Here is a 16,926-nt window from a genome sequence, read left to right on the forward strand (position 1 = left end):
TATGTAAAGGATCTAAAGCGAAAGTATGTTTTGAAATCCGAAATCTGTTTATCAATTTGACGCTGCTCGGCGGGGGGAACGCCACGGCGGGCACGTAATGAATTGGAAGTTGATCTGTCAGCACTATCCTTATCTTCAGCGCAGATGTTTTTATTTTATTTGGCTTATAATTCCTTACCAAATGTAGTATTTCATCTCGATATGCTCCGTCTTTGATATGATTTAAAACGAGTTCCTCGTCATTATAATTCGCTTCCGATAACGAAGAAAAGTGACAGAGGTTATTGAAAACGAAAAAATTTCGATTTACAATTATTGGCTTAAAAATGTCTTGAACTACTTTAAGATACGAAACCTCGTCTAATACCTCTAATACTTGTATTTTGTTAATCAAACATGTGAAGGAAATGTATTTTGTCTTTCTTCAGTAGGTTCAGGTATCAATGAAAGTCATTAGTTGGAGTGTCATGTACTAATTATCAAATTAACAATTCAGATTAGTCGGTGTTCTTGACACAGCAATTATAGGACTTGAACAGCGGAACTTTGTAACTGAACAAGAAATTATGTCTGTTTAATAGAATTAAAGAGAAAGTATTATCACATGAAACGAAGCAAAACTTAAACAACTTACATTGAAAGAAATGTTTAATAAAGTAAACAAATAAATATTAAGCTTTTTCTTTTTGCAAATTTTGATACCCTTTAGATCACGATTGTTCTTTATTTCATAAATTACGGTTTCATATTTTTAATTTTAGAATTTCTGCATGCCATCTTACGAGATTTAAACTGATGATCTATAATCCGGAATCGCCGAAGTCCCGACGAGTCCGGATTAACGACTTTTGACTGTATAGCCAATCAGTTCCCCAGAATTTGAACTCGAGTCAAACTAGCAGTATTTAACGGTCTTACTGCTCGGCCACATGGGCAGTGAACAAAAAAGAGAAAAGCTGGACGTTTTAGTTGGATGAACTATGAAGAATATACTCCTTTCTATGCTTGAGGCGTAATTAAGACTGAGTGTTACATCTATTGTAAATAGAATGAGGGTTACATCTATTGTAAATAGAATGATGATGGTAGCAAAGTACGATAGAACTATTACCATTTTTCTTTTTGGTATGTGTTTGTGTAGAAAGCAGGCAGTAAATTCACAATCATGAATTAGGTTTTCATTATCTTTTGGTATATATTTAGAAGAAATGACATGGCATTATAGAAATAATAATTGATAAGCATTTATTACCAAAAAAAAAAGTTTGTCCAGAAGGCAAGATCTTGGTAAGATTTCCAGTACAAAGAGCAAAAATTATTTATTTATTTATTTCATACTTGTTATTCACCATTGTGAATATTTTGTCCAGAAGGCAAGATCTTGAAAATGCATCTGTAAAAAGCACGCTCTGTTGCATGGTAAGATTTCTAGTACAAAGGGCAAAAATTATTTATTTATTTATTTCATACTTGTCAATGGGATATACCATTGTGAATATAGAATATATAATTTTAATGTCGACTGAAGAATGTGAATATTCAATTATTTGTAATATCATTATTTTTTAATGCATGTGAAATTACCATTTAGAGTTTCATTTCTGATGTAATGCTGTTCAATGTTAAATGCTTTTATCTTTTGTTACAGAATTCCTGGGACCAGAGTTGTGTATTTATCACTTTTAACTGTTCGGAAGAGATTTCGAAGATGTGGAATCGGAAAGTTCATGTTAAAAGTGAGTTGTGTTAATATCTTTATACAAGGAACAACAGGCAATAGCTTTTAGTTTAATCACCGTTTCTTATGAAATTTAATAAATTCATAAATTGTAATTTATCTTGATCCCTGTGCTTCGAAAACCTTTTAAAGCTGCTGTGAAGGTTTATTGGCTTAAAAATGTCTTGAACTACTTTAAGATACGAAACCTCGTCTAATACCTCTAATACTTGTATTTTGTTAATCAAACATGTGAAGGAAATGTATTTTGTCTTTCTTCAGTAGGTTCAGGTATCAATGAAAGTCATTAGTTGGAGTGTCATGTACTAATTATCAAATTAACAATTCAGATTCTTTTCTAAGGCCTAAGGTCTCTAAGATCTTTTCTAAAGATCAAAGCTTGATTTTTCTGCTTAAGCATTCGTGACTATTTCATCATGAATGCCCAAGCACTAAAAGCAAAGTTACAGAATTTTCGCTTACGTAATAGAATCTGAAGAAAATCTAATTCATTCATTAAAACAGGTGTTCTGTATAAAGTCTTTTGTGCCTACTTTAAATCTACCATATTTAAAACATTAGACACAAAATGACCTGATACATTAGACATTTTACCACCTAGCATATTAGATGTAAAAGATATTTAAATCTAAAGCAAAATCGGGGAATTAATCGAAGCTATAGCATATCAACATGAGAACTAAAAATGAGACATATACAGATTTAATTTATTCTAAGTATACCTTGCACGCACACACACACATAAAAGGACAGTTCTATATCTCCCGTTCTACTGAGCCGATTGACTTCATTTTTCATGTCTCGAAAGCGTGACTTAGGATATAAATTAGATTTATAAATAACATTGTTCTAACATAGGTATTCTGATACAAAATCGGACATTTTCTGAAAGATTAATGTTTGTTACAGTTTTGGTTCACTGGTTAGTAATTGGAATTATAATAAAGTTGTCACCTTCATACGAATTCTCTGTGCCTAATCCTTTAACTGCCATCGAAAGCAATGAAATTTATATTCCATCTTCAATTGCAATGAATGGATTGTTTTGCTTTTAGAGAACCACTTCAGCCGGTATAATGATTAAGTGAAAACAAACTTCCCTCTAGGCTTCTTCCTATTTCCGCTTAATGATTTGTCGTTTCTAAGGAATGAATTATTTTAGTGCTTTTCTAGCAGCTCTGCTGCGAGGTCGTAGTCATCTATTGATTCAGTATGAACCAAAAAAGGACACAGACTTCTTCAAGCTAAGTTAAAGATCTTTTGATTAATTCAGACCATTCCTTTCTAGATTATTCTTTTTGTCTGGTGGCTTTCACAGTGTAAAATTCATTCGACATTATAGTATTATTCTATCTTTTCAGAATTTCTTAACAGCCATGTTAGAAAACTGACAACTTTCAAAGCCAGTTTCAGAAAAATACTCTTATGTATACCTTTTGAAGTTAGGAATTACTTGTGATCTATCGATTGTAGTGAAAACATTGAGTTGAGAGGCAAGAAGTGATATACAGGGTGTACCGTAAATGTTGCGACAAACTTCTAGGGAAGGTAGGGCATATCATAAGGATTAAGAATTGCATAGGAACCCATGCCCGGAAATGTCAAGGGTAAGTGGTAGCAGAGGTAGAAGATGGGTAAAGAAGCAAGAGTGATTAATTTGAAACATTTATTGGACATGAATACAAATGGTGTACGACAGCTTGAATGATACAACAGACGCTCGAAATTTGCACTATCAGACGCCAAACATGCCTGACACCAACGGACCATTTATTGCCGGACATGTTCAAACACATCGAGAGTTTCTTTGATTGTAGCAGCTGCGCAGGCGAGTCTTGCCCTGAGATCCATTTCAGACGCAACAGGATCGTGATACACGACACTTTTGATGGCTTCCCACAGAAAGAAATCAAGGTTAGATAAATCCGGTAAGCGTGGGGGTCAGGGAATTGGTCCACCACGCCCACTCCATCGATGCGGAAATGATCTGTTCAAATGGCTACGAACACCCAGTCCAAAATGAGCAGGGGCCCCATTATGTTGGAATCACATGTTGCGCCTCACATTTGGTGGAACATCGTCAAGCAAATCGGGAAGAACCTGCTCCAGAAAGATCAAATAATTCGCGGCATTCAAATGGTCCGTCAGTGTCAGGCAAGTTTGGCGTCTGATGGTGCAAACTTCGAGCATCTGTTGTAACATTCAAGCTGTCGTACACTGTTTGTATTCATGTCCAATAAATGTTTCAACTTAATCACTCTTGTTTCTTTTCCCATCTTCTACCTTTGCTACCACTTACCCCTGACATTTTCCGGGTATAGATTCCTATGCAATTTTTAATCCTTATGAGGTGCCTTACCTTCCTTAGAAGTTTGTCGCAACATTTACTGTACACCCTGTATAGAAAACTATACTTAAACTCTAGATCTTCCTCCATACCTTTCATGTCACCAGAAGCCCTTTCAAGCCAAGCCATGGCTTTCATTGTTAAGTCTCTTCCTTAAGTGATAATTTTAATAAAGAATGCAGATTAAAAATGTCTGCACTTTAAAACAGACTGAGGGACTTAAGTGTTTGGGTCTGAACTCCAAGCATAAAATGACTAAATGCATTACCTTCTTGAAAGCTCTGAAATTTTTCGAATGATAAACTAATAAGGATTTTCACTTCAGATTTTCAAATGCATTAGCTGCAAAGAGGATGTTTCACGGCCTGTACAGAGATAAATACTTTTCTGACTTTCTTTCATAGATTCTGTTAAGTACCTTCCTCCAAAAAAGGTCAACTTTATCACGCTTGCATTTCTTAATGTGGAACATTTCTCAGCTTATGAGGGCGCTCATTATAGAAAACACATTCGTTCTTGTCATACGAGGTGCCTCTATGATACGTGTACCTAAATTCAAATCTGTTTAATTTTCGTGAAAAAAAGTGTAAGAATATGCAGCATTTTATAGTTTTTTTTTTATAAATTAATGAACTAATAAATGCAATTTTTTTCCCTCTACTGTTTCATTTTCTTGAATATTTTCCCTTTCAAAGACATTTAATTTAAGGTCTTTAATTCTTTTCGAATTTTAGATGCATAAAAGTGCTTAGGAATTAAACTAAGCAACTTTTTCAAAATAGAGTAACTCCGTCATTATTAACAACTCAGCAAGAAAATTTTAATTTTTATTACACTTTTTGCCATTAAATAACGGTTTTATACGCACTTTAAACTCTTCTACCAATATCTGCGCATACGAGCTGTACGTACAGTATGTATTGCTGTGCTTTTCTAACACAAAAAAATGCGTTGGAAATATTATGAAATTTTATGTAGAATATTTTCGGTAATTTTCGAATTTTATTAATTTTTATACTACATTACTTAAATGTAAAAGTATAATTTTATACATAAACGTTTAAAATTGAACACTGAAATCGAATCTATTGGACAAATCTAAAAAAAACTGTAACTGATTCAAAAATATGTGAATGTATTTTTTGTATAAAATTAATGAGAACAAACAATGAAAATTATTTTATTATTTTAAAAATAAATGTTTCTCCACCATTATTACTTTATAAGTGGTACAATGTGATAGAGAAATAGCTGAAAAAACTAATGAAGACATTAAGACTTGATTTTTTTTTTTTTTTTTTTCCAGAAAATCAAAAGCCCTTCTCAAGTTGGACCTTATGATGCTTTGGTGGTGAGAGCTGATCCGACAGCCTTGAATTTCTTCCTCAAAAACAACTTCACGGATGACCTTATTCTCAATAGCCGATTTAGGTAACTAATTTCGAAGCATTGTTTAGCTCAGTCTGAAATACATTTATCAATACACTTGTAAATTACAATGCATTTGAAAACTTGCATTAATTACATTCATACTTAAATTACGTGTTTAGCTTTGCATTTAATATAATATTGTATTTATGTATTATTATTAACTATTACTGTATTAAATATGCTATTGAGATCATACTTAAATTGCCAGTTTGGCATCGCCTTTTTACTTGAGTAAAGGACGAAACACCTTCGTATTTATTTCTCAATTATTGTTCGTTGAACGGGAGTTGGTTTGTTCCCCTTGAAAAGTCAACTAATTTCCGATCAATGGCAATGATTACTTGCTTTTAATTTAATTTCTTTTTACAATTGAAATTTTTTTATTCATGATTTAATTCAAGTCCCCATTAAATATTTTTAACAATTTACATTTAAGTTACTTTTTAAAGTTACCAATTTTTGGAATTAAACTTACTAACTATGGATTCACTCTTTTTAGATAATTCTACTAAAATTGATCTTAGGAGATAATATAATCAATATTTCTTTAGTATATATATATATACTAGTAAAATTCATATTAAAAAGTTATCAATCCCAAGTTAGTCTCCCCAGGTGCATAGTAGCATTATATTAATTACAATGTTACTTTAAACTAGTTTAAATTAAAATTAATTTAATTAATTAAAAATGCACAAAAAATCCCAAACTTAAATAGTCTAATGAATTACACAAAAGTGTAAGGAAAACATTTAAGCTTGTAGTGACATCAGGTATTTTTTGGAACAGGAAGAAGTGAAAAATGAGCAATGCCCTCGCCGAGAATCGAACCACTGACCTCTGGAATATGCGCCCAGAGTGCAGACCACTACACTAAGAAGGCGGGAGAAATACTTTATAAGCTTAAAAGTTCTTTTATTCTGAATCTTCATTTACCTCCATTTTCTTAAATATGCCTCCAGTTTTTAAGTGTCCTTCAAGGTTTTATACTATCAGCCCAATTATATTATAATTTTACTTTCACTCGTACTTTCATCAACTCTCACCAGGATGCAAATTTGTTAATGCATTTAAGCTCAGAGTTCTTCAGTTTGTGAGACATCCTTTGCCAGCTATCACTGATTGGTCATTCTGTTCTTCATTATTTATGTGTATTCTTCTCTTTAAGACTGAACTGCTTAATGTTTTTTAGCTTTGTTATCCATAACTACCTTCATGGAAGTATTGAGGCTTAAGCAAAAGCTTATTTTGAGTACGTATGCTACTTTATATTTAGTATTTTAATTTTACTCGAGCATTTGTTTGAAGTATCCCGCAAGCTGCTGAGATGTGTTCTGTTACATTGTTTTGCATAATTTAATACATTTAACACATTATAAATTAATACATTAAGTTTTGCATAATTTTCAGGCTGATATGTTAATAAAAAGGTTAATTTTAAATCTTCTCCTGGGTTTGTCGTTGCTGTATTTTAGAAGATGCGATAAGTCTTCTGTCTATCTATACGGCTCTTGGAGTTGACGATTATCCTTCATGTTCATTTAAATCAAAAAATATCAGTTTCAGCAATACTTTAACAAGTTGTGTTTTATTAACACATCTACAGCCTCTGAATTTTTGAGTTGGTATAGGATTTCTTTGTTATGTTATTAGTTTCATTTTTCTCTCCTTCGTCAGATTAAGTCATATCTTAATTATTTACCTTTCTAACAATTTCTATATCATTTAATTATCTATAAAAAGTTATTCACATTTAAACACAATTCTCTCGTGTATAGTCGAGTGGATAAAACCGTTGAAAATTGTTAGTTCGGTTCATGTTCGAATCCCGCAAACAGGTTGGCTACATGGGCGTTTTCATGGTTTTTCCATTGTGTAACACAAGTACAAGCCAGTTTCTCCTAAAACTTTACAAGGCTTCCCTTATTTTAGCCGGACAGCCCATGCAGTACTCTTTCCTCATTTACCTTAAGAGTTTATATTTGGCTCTGTTTCGGTAACAAATGGACTGGGAAAACAAGCAACTGAAAATGAGACAAGAATTCCAAGAAAAAGATATTTTGTAGTGGATGAACTATATTTTCCAAAATATGGATTTTAAATTTAAATTGGAGAAATAATTTTAACATTATAATAATTGGGCAAATGAAGAGGAATTTCTCACTTCTGAATTAATCACGTTTGAATGTATTCATTTTTAGTTAAGAACAGTTATAATGTATACTTTCAGTATCATAATATGTACGTTAAAATTGTTTGTTTCTTCTAGAGAGCTGGAAATTGATGGTTGCCCAAAAGGTACACTCTTGTGCTATCTTCCCCCTTTTGATGGTATGTACTTTCTTTAATAGTTAAACAAATACAGTCAAAAGTCATTAATTCGGACACCCATAATTCAGAGTGATCTATAATCCGGACATCAAAACTAAAAACTTTCTGCACATGCGCCACGTTGACACATGCGCAGAGGCGTTCACGCGTGCGCGTAAGACCTTTTACGACTGCGCATATGAATGTGCGCAAGTGCAGAATACGTTTTCGTGTGCGCATTTTATGTATAATGGACGTATAAGCTAAAATTATCTAATTATCTATTTCAGTTAATGTTGATGATTGCGTTGTTCCTTAATTTTCGAATTGCATCCGGCTTATTATTTTTTGCAGACTGTAAGAGCAATTTTATAAAAGTAAGCTTAAACTTTCGATTATATTAAATAGAATTTCCGATATATATTTGTTAATATGTAAAGGATCTAAAGCGTAAGTATGTTTTGAAATCCGAAATCTGTTTATCAATTTCACGCTGCTCGGCAGCGGGCGCCTAATGAATTGGAAGTTGATTTGTCAGGACTATCCTTATCTTCAGCGCAGATGTTTTTATTTTATTTGGCTTATAATTCCTTACCAAATGTAGTATTTCATCTCGATATGCTCCGTCTTTGATATGATTTAAAACAAGTTCCTCGTCATTATAATTCGCTTCCGATAGCGAAAAAAAGTGACAGAGGTTATTGAAAACAAAAAAATTTCGATTGACAAATTAGTCGGTATTCTCGACACAGCAATTATAGGACTTGAACAGCGGAATTTTGTAACTAAACAAGAAATTATGTCTGTTTAATAGAATTAAAGAGAAAGTATTATCTCATGAAACGAAACAACTTAAATTGAAAGAAATGTTTAATAAAGTAAACAAATAAATATTAAGCTTTTTCTTTTTGTAAATTTTGATACCCTTTAGATCATTATTGTTCTTTATTTCATAAATTACGGTTTCATATTTTTAATTTTAGAATTTCTGCATGGCATCTTACGAGATTTAAACTGATGATCTATAATCCGGAAAAATCGATAATCCGGAATCGCCGAAGTCCCGACGAGTCCGGATTAACGACTTTTGACTGTAATAATTTTCCAGAAATAAAGATAAATTTAAATAAAAGACACATATACTTCATTTGATGAATTTGCTGGACTAAATTCCATAAGATTTCATTAAATGATCTACAAAAATTGAATAAAAAGCTGCTTTAGAATGCAGTATTGTTTCTCTACAAAATCATAAACACATCTCCGATTGCCTTTTACACGTTATAGTATTTATTGGTAATTATTATCTAGCCTTCAACTCAGACCTCCGTAAATTGATGTCTACTATATTGCTACTCATAAATTATAAATAAAATAAATGCATGTACTTTTTGCCCAGAAACAGAATTTTATCTGCTTAAAATATAAATATTTGCTTTCAGTCAAATCCAGTGGTGGCTCGTAATAAGCAATGTGGAACTGCAGCACCTCTATTTCCACTTATTCTTATTTTTAACATTTAATATAGTGTGCCCTTTAGTCTTTAATTCTTTCTTTATACTTTAACAATACATAATCCTTAAGCTTAATGTCAGTTACCATCCCCTACTTTGTGAAAAAAGTACGAAACTTTTTGTTTGGAACTGCGCGCTCACAGTTCCGGCGACATGGTGTTTGGCTGTTCTGCGCATGCGCGCACAGAAAACAACACGTGAGCCGGGTAGCCAGAAGAGCACTGTCGCTCTTGCAGTGCCGGAATTCTGGCATGTTGTTGGAAACGTGATTTCTTTTTACTTTGCGCGTGTGGTATTCCTCCACAAGGCAGAACTTCGTCATACGGACCATAAACAGAGTTCATGAAAATTTGCAACCTTAAAAAAATTGCCTTACTGAAATTCAATCAACATCAAATGCAGATCAAACTATTGCAAAAGCAACAGGAATTTTAAAAAAACCTATATGATGATAATTTCAAGTTTTGGTTAGAGCTTTTCTATCAGATGCCTCATGTTGAAATAATATACAACTAAATGCAATCCAGATTGTTTAAAGTTAACGAATATATAACAAATTTCAAAACTGCTATTTTAGAATTAAGAAACTCAAAGTACTGTAAGAATTTTTCAAAGACACTGCTGGCAGAAGCTAAGGAAATATGTGACTTTATACTATGTATTGATATAATGCACAAATATTCTTCCACTAAACACTGCTAAATTGTTAAACTGCAGCTGCTAAATTGTTAAACAAGAAATGCTTTGCTAGTTTTAGGAATGAACATTCTACAGAAGAAATACTACTGACCACTAAAGCATATTTAATAATTGACAAAGAAAAGCTTGAAACTGAACTAAAAGTATTCTATTGTAAGTCTGATATTCATGAATACTACAAATTCATTGAGCTACTGAAATTTATCTTCGAAAATAATCTAGATGATATTCTTAGTGAAATTATGAAACAGATAAAAATTCTCTTGAGAGTTCCCACGACTACATCAGAGGCAGAACGCTGCTTTTCAACATTTAAAAGAACGAAAACTTTTCTAAGAAGCACTAGGAATTTGGAAAGACTAAATGCGCTTGCATTGATTTCAATAAAGAAATATCTCCTCAGTTGTCATCCAGACATCAAGGAGAAAATTATTGATCTGTTCGCGCAAATTAAAACAAGAAGAATGGATTTCATTTTTAAATGAATAGACAAAGACTGAACTGTAACAATTTTGGTTAAAGTAATTAAGAAATGTTTAATTTTTTGCTTGTAAGATTTCATGAAGTTTCAAAATAAATTTTCTTTTTATACATGTTTATTTCCTTTTAGACAATTTTAAAACAAAGGATAAATTTTTTTGGAACAGCACCCCCATTAATTTTAGCCACGAGCCGCCACTGGTCAAATCACTTTACAATGCATAAGACTGTTTTACAGTGTCAGATATTATCCATGAATAGAACCAGCATTATTTCTTGAAGTACTGTTTAATCCTTTCTTCTCACAAAATAACAGAATTTTGCTAAGATACAAGATATTTAATGTTTTAAAACCTTATTATAATAAATAGCATAAAATAAGGAATCCAAACATCACAATCGCTTCACAATATAAGTCAAACTGGTTCAAACACATAGAAAAGCAAAGTCGTTCCTACAACTCTCATGGTAGGCCAATGGAGTTATGAAAGCAGTCACTAAAATTGTGAAAAGACCATGGGGAGGAGAGCGAAATAAAACGTTCAGTTCTGCTTTTATTGCCTTTGCACATAATTTTACGAATGTAGATGTATTACAGCTGCTAAGCTGTTGTCACATATGCCATATAAAGAACTATAAACAAACTTCACATGACCCCAGTAAACTCTGTTTTCTAGAAGCAACTCTAAGGTACTATTCCACTTATATAGGTTGGGGTCATCATACACTGGCAAAGTACATACTAAGCCATGAAAATTCAAATTTGAAGCGGCCCACCAGCGGCCGAGCGGTAAAGTCGCTGAAGACTGGTAGTTCGATCTGAGGTTCGAATCCTGCGAACGGGCTGGCTGCATGGGTGTTTCCGTGGTTTTCCTCATGTGTAACGTGTATACGAGCCAGTTTCCCTTGGAAAGTCCTCCACGAAAGGCATCCCTCCTCTTAGGCAGATAGCCCTAGTGTGCTTTGCCATAATTAAATACACCACACCACACACCACACCAAATTTGAAGCCAACGCCCCAGAAACAAATTCTCCTTGACATTAAAAGCCCACCAGCGGCCGAACAGTAAAAGTCGCTGAACACTGGTAGTTCGGTCTGAGGTTCGAATCTCACGAACGGGCTGGCTGCATTGGTGTTTTCGTGGTTTTCCCCATTTGTAACGTATACGAGCGAGTTTCCCTTAGAAAGTCCTCCATGAAGGCATCCCTCCCTTTAGGCAGATAGCCCTAGAGGCTTTGCCGAAATTAAATAACTTGACCTAACCTTGACATTAAAGTTGTTCTAATCTGTTTTACATATCAGGCCTATTTTTATTTAAGAAAATATAATGTATTTACAAGAAATGCACAAAGCATTAGAAATATAATCTGGCGTATAAGAAGCATCAGTGTATAACGCGCAGCTATAATTTTGAACTGCATTTATTAATTTTTAGGTGTATGTTGGCTGTATAATGCGCACCCTTTTTTGTGAAGAAATGTGAAAGCTACATGTGTGATGCTTTTATTTTTGAAGCCATTCATTCGAAGATTTTTTTTCCAGGCGTTCGAACAATAATATACTGAAATGGCAAGCAATAAGGGAAACAATATGTGTGTGTTGGTATATGCTTAACTCTTAAATGTCTGAATTTTTATTATTTGATATCAGTTCTAATGTAAGTCACAAAAATACATTAGAATTAATATCAAATAAGATAGGAAAAATACCAAAGAAAACTGAACTAACATTTATTATTTTTGAAAAAAATTGATTTTATTTTTGAAAAATATTATTAACTTTTACAAAAAAATATGATGGCAAATGTGTAATAACAATTTTATGTAATAATACATACCTTATAAAATTGTTCCAATTTTAAAACTCTGAATACAGCAAAATAACAATAAATACAGGAAAATGAAAAAACTTTATTATGAGGATTTGATTATAGATTGGGTAAATATTTTTTACAGGTCATTATCCACCACTTCCAGGGACCCAAGAATGGAACAGTGCAGATGCAATGGTGGCAATGGAAGAGGAGGTAGAAAAATGGTAAGATAAACAAATGTCATAAGAAAGATAATTTATGTTTCAAATGAATTTATACAAAATATGATTACTTTACTTCAGTTTGTTGATTAGTCCTCAGCAAAGTGCATTTTATACAGTATTACGCATATAATTTAAATCTTCAAGGTAATAAATGATTTGATAAGAATTACACATAAAATATGGCAAATTGATAGACAAACTAAATTACACAAGTGTTAAAGTTTAACATTATTTCTAAATTTAGGATCATTTAACAATTTACTGCAAAGTAGTTAAAATTATGTCTTATTTTATAGTTATTTGCTGAATTCTCATTTGTTAATTATTAGAATTCTTAGAGTGGATTAACACTTGTTCTTGAATACCCCAAAAATGAAAGGTTTCAATTTCAGCAGTGTATTAGAACTAAGTTATCTGGCAGCAGAAATATACAGGGTATTTCTAAATGAATATCGGGATTTTAACGCTTTGTAGTATTTATCATGTAAAACTTATAATCATAATTAATACATGAAATGAAAAAGCAACTCAAACAGTTTTGTTTGTTGGTACACGCATAAGTTCAGATGTGATAGTAATATCCATAGATGGTATCATAAGTTTGAAAATACCAGCTGCCTTGCAAAGGGAAGAGTACGGGACGACCAAGGCTTAGTGAAGAGTGTATTGAGTGAATGAGAGAGTATGTGTAGTCATTTGTAAGCTTGTAGGTATATCTGTTTGAGTTGCTCTTTCATTTCATGTATTAATTATAATTTTAAGTATTAGATAATAAATACTACAAAGCATTAAAATCCCGATATTCATTTAGAAACACCCTGTACTTTATAAAGTTCCGAAGTTCAGGTAGACGGGCTTCAACTCGTCGGCCAAACATATCCCACACGTGCTCTACTGGATTCAAGTCCGGTGAGAATGCTGGCCAGTCCATACGGGTGATATCCTCCGATTGAAGGCATTCGCTTACGATGTTTGCACGGTGAGGACGGGCGTTGTCATCCATAAACACAAATTGTGCGCCCATGGCGCCCCGAAACAAACGTACATGTTGTTCCAGAATGACGTCCCGATAGATTTGGCTTGTCATGGTTCCAATTTGAACATGCAAGTCAGTTCTGGAACCCAGAATAATTCCACCCCAAACGAGCACTCCTGCTCCACCGTAACGGTGTCCTTCAATGATGTTTTCTTGGTGGTAACGGGTACCTGGAGCTCTCCATATGAAAGTCCGGCGAGAATAGCAAGCTAAACCTGGACTCGTCGGAAAACATCACACAAGCCCACTGTTGTGGTGTCCACAATGCATGTTCTCTACTCAGGCTAACTGCAGGCAACAGTGAGTTGCAGTAAGTGGAACGCATCTGGCAGGTCTACGAGCATATAGACCAATCTGTCCTAAGCGTCTGTACACGGTCTGCCTTGAAATTGTCGTACCAGTGGCTGAAGAGACCTGACGAGACAGGTCTGAGGCTGTGCTCCTCCTGTTTCTTTTGGCATTTACTGCCAAATACCGGTCCTCATTCGGCGTTGTAACTCTGGGGCGACCTGTGTTGTAACGTCTACTCACATTACCATCATCTTGGAATCGTTGCCAAAGCCTGGAGATGACACTCTGGGCAATTCCAAGTTTGTCTGATACTTCCAGTTTGGTACGCCCACATTCCAGATGGCTGATAATTCTACCACGTAAAAAATCATCCAAATGCATCCTTTGTGTCATAACTATCCGGTTATTGCACTGAAATGCTTATAAAGTGCCTGCGAACAATTTTACTTCTTTGCCTGTATTCCTTATATATCACTCTCGTCATTGTGACGTACCATCGGTGTCATCTGGTTACTTCCTAAATTTGCATATGATTCTTGAAGATGTGTGTAGTGATTTTACAGGTGATATATTTATTTTAGAGTTCGATTTCCGCGCGACTCCGAATTATCCTTAATTTATGGGCATGAGTGTATTTTCTGCAATATGGTATGCCAGGTGTTAAGTAGTTTCAAATTTGTATATTCAAACATGTGAAAATTTTTTGAATTTTTCATCACTGGGGAAACATAATTATCATTATGAACTGATGCGTAAAGATGTCATGAAAAGTTTGCAAATCTTGAAAAGAAATATGTTTACAATTTGATAAACAGTCATCATAAAACTGGTGAAGGTAGTCATATAAAGTTTAATTTTGAAAAAAAGATGGCAATACTTTTGAACATTCGAATAGCATTGATGGAGGTGGGAATAAACGTGTTCTAGTATAAAATATAGTATACCATCTAACTTATATAGCACATATTTTTGTGGATAGTCATTGTTATCCTGGAATAACTTATAAAAAGAGAATATTAAAATTGTCTACTCTAAAACCATATTCCACTCCTTGGACCAAACAGGAGAAATGAAAAACATACACTGGGTAGTCGTACAGAAACTGAAAAAGATTTCATATTTATGAATGAAATTTACAATTAATCTATTAATGAAAAAAGACCAATAATATCTGTCATTTATACAATGCTTTAATGATTCATGAGAACAGAGAAAATAAAGGATTTCAAATAATGTTTGGTAATTTATATTTTTTATTATTATATCAATTATTTTGGTCTAAATTGATATAAAATATTAATATGATATAATATTTATAATCAGGAGACAGAAGAGCTTAGAAGCATACCAAACGCAAGTCACATGCCTAACAAGACTGCAGCAGGAAGTACTTAGACTCCATAACTTGGTATTTTTGTTTTCTTTTCTAATCTACACTTTGTTTTGAAATAAACTTATATGTAATTTGTTATCATCATCATCACAACTTTGAAATATGCATATATACTTATATCTATAACCCATAAAAGACTGCAGTAGACTGATCTTTCTGAATGCATTATTTTGATTTGTCACCTAAAACAGAAGTTAGTATCTTCTAAAGAATATTTTTATTTCCTTTATAAGTGACCAAATATTGAGCCAAAAAAACTGTTACGTTATGAAAATTAAAATGCATCAAACTTAATACTGCCAACTGTCTTAAACAATATTAGAAGTAGCAATAAAGAAGCAATTTTATCACAGTGTGAAGAATAAAAAGTCCATTTACACACTTATATTCTCTGTAATCAACTTATTTTTATGAGCGTCATTTGAAAAATTTTTACTATTATCTCTGTAATCAACTCATTTTTGACTATTTCATATGCAGAGATCAGTTTTATGAGCTATGTTTCACTAAATTAATGAAAATTCATGATAGGAAAAGAAAATTACATAAACATTTACCCAGCACTGCATAAAAAATTATTATTGATGAAAAGGTAATTCAATTCTGTATAAAGACTAAACCAAAAGATGCTGAAGAATGCATGAAAAGCAATTTAGTACGACAAAAGATCATTAATACCCGTCGCCATTCATATTATCATAAATTGCTTTCTACTCATCACAGTTTCAAGTAACAGAAACAAATATTAACAAGACTATGAAAAGAAATTAGAATAAATTTCTAAAAATAGTAGTGTATGAGAAAAAAATTAGTATGAATACTGTAAAGTATTTTTGCATTATGGAGAGATGTTTTAAATAAGTTTAGAATTTTTGTCAATTTTTGCAAACAAATATTAAACCATGAATTATTATACCTTGTAATTATTATACCTTGTAATTTAATACTTTTGAAGGAAATATATTGATGATCTCTTTGAATTCCTAAAATTTTAGCAGCAGAAACTCTTATAGACTAAAAACATTTTTACTGTAATTATCTCCCCTTTCATTTGTTAACTTAGTGGGTTTTTTTACTATATATTTATTTATTTATTTATTATTAATTTGTATTTCTTTTATTATTATTATTATTATTATTATTATTATTTTAATTTCCTGTGATTGGTTATATCATTTTAGCCATTTATTTTAGTTTACCCTTTCTGCTGAACTTCCATTTCCACTGTTTTCAATTTTAAACAGGAGGCCTAGCACAGACAGCAGCTGAACAGCATGCAAGCATATGAACTAGTATGATAAGAAATATATCTTTATCTTTTAATTACAAACCCAAGATGTCTGAATAACAAATTTGGGTAGTGATCAATATGGAGATAATGAAGTATTTGCCACCATTCCAGCAACATCTATCAGACACCCTTCAGTAGATGTTTCATGTGCACTTAGGATGGTGTTTGATTCAGGAAATGCACCAATTTCTGTGTGATCCAAATTACAGAAATGACACCCTGGAATGCTCAACTTCAATTGAACTTATATAGAGGAAAACCATTTTCAAAAAAGACTATTGAGCACTTGGATTGCCCAGCTTTGTCTCAATCCAATATACCAGGGAGGTGTTACTAATATACCAACTAATAATGAGAA

General features: G+C 32.8%; 1 protein-coding gene across 1 annotated transcript in view; it reads left to right on the forward strand.

The window, feature by feature from the left end:
* LOC118191343 (uncharacterized) overlaps positions 1 to 16,926 on the forward strand; it is a 422,216-nt gene that overhangs the window by 393,654 nt on the left and 11,636 nt on the right. Inside the window, exons 7-11 of the mRNA XM_085818089.1 lie at positions 1,649 to 1,736; positions 5,392 to 5,516; positions 7,786 to 7,847; positions 12,476 to 12,557; positions 15,208 to 15,292. Coding sequence (XP_085674215.1) covers positions 1,649 to 1,736; positions 5,392 to 5,516; positions 7,786 to 7,847; positions 12,476 to 12,557; positions 15,208 to 15,292 — 442 coding nt within the window. The remainder of the gene's footprint in view (positions 1 to 1,648; positions 1,737 to 5,391; positions 5,517 to 7,785; positions 7,848 to 12,475; positions 12,558 to 15,207; positions 15,293 to 16,926) is intronic.

Source organism: Stegodyphus dumicola, chromosome 6 (assembly GCF_044657685.1).
Source record: "Stegodyphus dumicola isolate Sdum_Otavi_A_Nest chromosome 6, ASM4465768v1".
Lineage (NCBI taxonomy): Eukaryota > Metazoa > Arthropoda > Arachnida > Araneae > Eresidae > Stegodyphus > Stegodyphus dumicola.